We start from the raw sequence: 4065 nt of genomic DNA on the forward strand, positions 1-4065 counted from the left end.
GAGAGAGAGAGAGAGAGAGGCATGTCCAAGGTAATGATCAGTTGTTGTTTTCATCTCTCACTTTCCTTCCACCTGCATCGAGTTTGGTGGGTGGAACCACTCGAGCATTAGTTAGAGAGTGGTGCATGGATTATCCAGAGTCCTTTTCACCGATTCCAATTCCTTGTGTCATGGGCAATGGCGGATTTAGTGATCTCCCTTTTGTACAGGTAAATGACTTTTACTGTCCCCGTGACTTTTGACCGTCGACAAGGGAATTCCGAACTGACCATCGTCAATGATAGAAGGAACTGGAATCTTTCAAAAGGACTCGTTATAATTGCAGACCCTAATACCAGGCGCATCAAGTTCGTCACGGGTGGGAGGTAACTGGAGCTGTAAACAACAACAACCGATCTTTTCATTCAATATCAACTACGGTGCTGCCGTACAAATTTCTGTATTCGCCAGCTATCCGTATCATAGTCGAACCAAAATTACCATGGACATGTACGTTTTAGACGCTGCTACTTTTCCCAGGTTTTATTCATAAAACCTTGCCCAAAGTTCGAATGTCGTGAAGATGTGGCGGAAACACGCCGCCACACCTTTCCATGCTAGGTTCTACGTATCTAACCGTGAAGACGTAAAATGAACAGAAATCTGAAGAATTGAAATTATATAGTAAACTGCTTTGATAAAAAGGTAGGGTGAAGATAATCTAGTTTCTAATCACCTAAATAAATTCATACGTACTCCCAAAAAAAAAAAAATGTCTTAGCCCCAAAAGATTCACTGATGAAAAAAAAAATAAAATGAAAACTAGGCGATGAAATAATGTTATTTTTCCTCAAGCGATGGCCTTGTCCCGGAACCTCTTTCTTCTGGACGGCCCGGGGGAGGAATAAGTAGGATTTTATGACCAGATTAAAGAACCCCCAATTGTGAGATGCAGATTATCTGTATTGAGATTGTAAGTCGGGAAGTGTTTCTGTGTGCACTATAAATGTAATTACATACATAGCACTCATACATATTCATATATATATATATATATATATATATATATATATAATATATATAATATATATATATATATATATATATATATATATATATATATATATATTTATCAATGACAAAATTGTTAAGTTCGAATTTCTGTATATGGCATCAGTGTTCAATGGAGGGTACAGTAGAATACAAAGAAAACAGTTCTCTCTCTCTCTCTCTCTCTCTCTCTCTCTCTCTCTCTCTCTCTCTCTCTCTCTCTCTCTACACGACTAAAATCTTAGGACAGGAAATTACTGGCAATCATTCACATATATTACTTTATTGTCTCCACCTTGCTAGCCCTGTTTTCGTTTTCATCATTCTCACTGTCGGATGAATTTTCAACGTTTGTTGTGTAAGAATTTTGTACATAACTTTCATTTAGAGTATTGTTTCATGAATGAAAGTTTGTGCGTTCTACATCTAACCTTTTGTTCTGTAACGTTCCAGTACATTTTTTTTTTATATTTCAGTGGGAAAAATGTCAATAAACTACAAGTACGTACTTATCGCATTTCATTTGCGCTAGAGCTGGAAAAGAAAAACAGACGAAAACAACTCACGACCGATGATAAGTTGGCTTTGAAAGGATTATAGCCCTTTTACCCCCTCCGTGTAAATGAATGACCAGCCAGCAGCGTGTTCTCTTGCTACATAGCGACTCAGCCAAGTGATTGGCGAATTCCCACTTTAGATATACAAAATCAGGTAAATTATGATAAAAAGGGGTTCGGGAGGAAGTGTTTTTGTTTGGATAAGGTCAACAACACTTCCTCGGACCTAGAGAGAATACATTATAGAGGAGTTACCTTGAAAGAAAGGCAGGAAAAATCAATCTTATATATACGTACTAAACGTCACGGCCAAAACATCTGCTCTCCGTATATATACGTACTAAACGGCTCAGGTAGCGTTGGCGTGCTACGTATATATACGTACTAAACGGTTAAAGGGTTAATTGTGTTAAAGTATACAGCACAGCTAAAGATACACGGTTGAGGAGAGAGAGAGAGAGAGAGAGAGAGAGAGAGAGAGGGACGCTACAAGGCCCCACCGAAGTCTCCGAGAGCCACGAAGTGCGAAGACGGAATGAGACGCATCCCGGCCATCTTCAGGAATTCCGAAGCCGAAGAACCCGCAGCAGCAGCAGATCCGGAGACAAGAGTAGGAGAAGCCACCTGGATTTTTTCGATTCTAACGCCGAGGCAAACCACTTAGAAGGGTAACATTCAATATGTCAAAATACCTTACTATGTGTAGTACATTGGTTAATGATTTTTTGGCCCGTATTCCTCACGTTGGAATCGGGAATATATCTTTATTTGTTGAAAGATTCCTTCGTAGGAAGTGGTTCGCTGGAGGAACTTTGTTCCATTTAAATCTTCAGGAGAGAATGGCCAGTGAATGTGTCGAGGACGAAGATCTGAAGCTTCTTGGTGAACTGGACATATGGAAACACGGATTTTACATGGCAGAACAGAAGATTCAAAAACTTCAAGAAGAATTGACATACAAGAAAGGCGCCGAGGAATCCCTCCAACAGAGGGTCTGCGACTTGGAAAAACGTCTAGCCGATGAAAAAGCTAGTCATTTTAACAACCTACTGGATACTGTCAAAATCCAGGAAGATAAATTCTTGAAGAAAGACACAGAGGCAAAAAATTTAATAGATCAGCTCAAAAGAGAGGTTGAGCTTTATTTGAATGAAAGAAAGAAACTCATGCAGAGGGAACAAGAGCTTGTCGAGGAAATAAATATTAAGTCAGAAAACGAAGCTTCCCTCCAAAGGACAATCAAGAGTTTGGAGGGCGATTTAACTACCCATCGCGAAGCCCTGAAAAAACTGAATGAAGACAAGATGCTTTTAATATCAAGGCAAGAAAATGAGATTGACGAATTGGTAGAGAAATTACATCGTACTCTAACTCAGACGAATTTGGAGAGGGATCAACTAAAACAAGTGAAAAAGAGCATTCAAGAAGAAAAATCCCAGCAGGAGATGGAAAATACACTACTGAGAGGGATAATACAAACATTGGAAAATGAGAACCAGGAGCTTGTGAAGGATATCTATCAATGGGATAGAAATACAGTCGCTTTCGAGCAGAGAATTATACAATTGCAGACTGGAATCTCTGATATGGAGAAGGAGAACGAGGAACTGAAAAGATTTAATATGGAAAAGGAGGTGATAATTAACTTACAAGAAATCCACCTACGTGCGCAGCATCAGATGATCATAGATGATAATACCAGGATGGCTGTGGTGGAAGCAGAGATGAATCAAGAGAGAATAGAAGAGCCCGAAGAAGAGTCTGATGATCTCGATAGTGACAGTGGAGACTCAAAGGATACTGAAAACAGTGCTGGACACAGTGAAAGTAGTCAAGACTCTGCCGTATCGGTAGAAGAGGACGAAGATGAAGAGAATGAAGCCCAGAGTCGCCAGGGCAGCGCTCAGCAGGGTCCAACATACATCTGTCGCAACCGGAAATGTCCCAGGAAATGCAAAAGAAGAAGAATCCAGAGAGGAAACTGCTGCTGTGCATGCAACATATGCAGGCACAGACGCAGATAGAAGTTAAGAGGAAATCACGACAGGGCAGCCAGCCAGCCAGCCACTAGGAGCTTAAGGAGATTTTTTGGCTGGCAGTGCACCAGAATGAAGCAAGGCCTGAGAAACTCTAAAGGGCAACGTGGACGGGTCACAGCTTGACTTGACAACTGCGGGGTCAAAGATGCACCTCTGGTAGCATGGCAAGGATTCCAAGATCCTTCCTAGGTTCCTTTGAAGGCATTCCCCCATGACTTGCGAGGTTCCTCTGAAGGATTTCCCCCAGGCATTCCGAGGTTCCTAAGCAGAATCCCCCACCCCTAACCTTCCGAGGTTCCTCTGAAGGCGTTCCCCCACGCCTTCCGAGGTTCCTTAAAAGGATTTCCCACACACCTCTGAATGCGTGGCTGGGATCCCTCCCTAGCTGCCTTTGGTGTGTGTTCGACTTCATAGTCGCCAGGCTAGTCTGTGAACTATTC

The 4065-nt window shown here is 41.6% G+C and overlaps 1 protein-coding gene across 1 annotated transcript; it reads left to right on the forward strand.

Annotated features, from left to right (window-relative positions):
* The first annotated feature begins 2425 nt into the window (after positions 1-2425).
* LOC135208084 (protein Hook homolog 1-like) lies at positions 2426-3610 on the forward strand. The gene has a single exon (XM_064240231.1). It carries the CDS (start codon positions 2426-2428, stop codon positions 3608-3610), a length of 1185 nt encoding a protein of 394 aa, XP_064096301.1.
* The last annotated feature ends 455 nt before the right edge of the window (positions 3611-4065 follow it).

The sequence above is a fragment of the Macrobrachium nipponense genome, chromosome 34 (genome assembly GCF_015104395.2).
Source record: "Macrobrachium nipponense isolate FS-2020 chromosome 34, ASM1510439v2, whole genome shotgun sequence".
Classification (NCBI taxonomy): Eukaryota; Metazoa; Arthropoda; class Malacostraca; order Decapoda; family Palaemonidae; genus Macrobrachium; species Macrobrachium nipponense.

Bases quoted from the DNA above. Each gene is read 5' to 3' on its own strand.
- LOC135208084 (XM_064240231.1), top strand. From the start codon at position 2,426: ATGGCCAGTGAATGTGTCGAGGACGAAGATCTGAAGCTTCTTGGTGAA.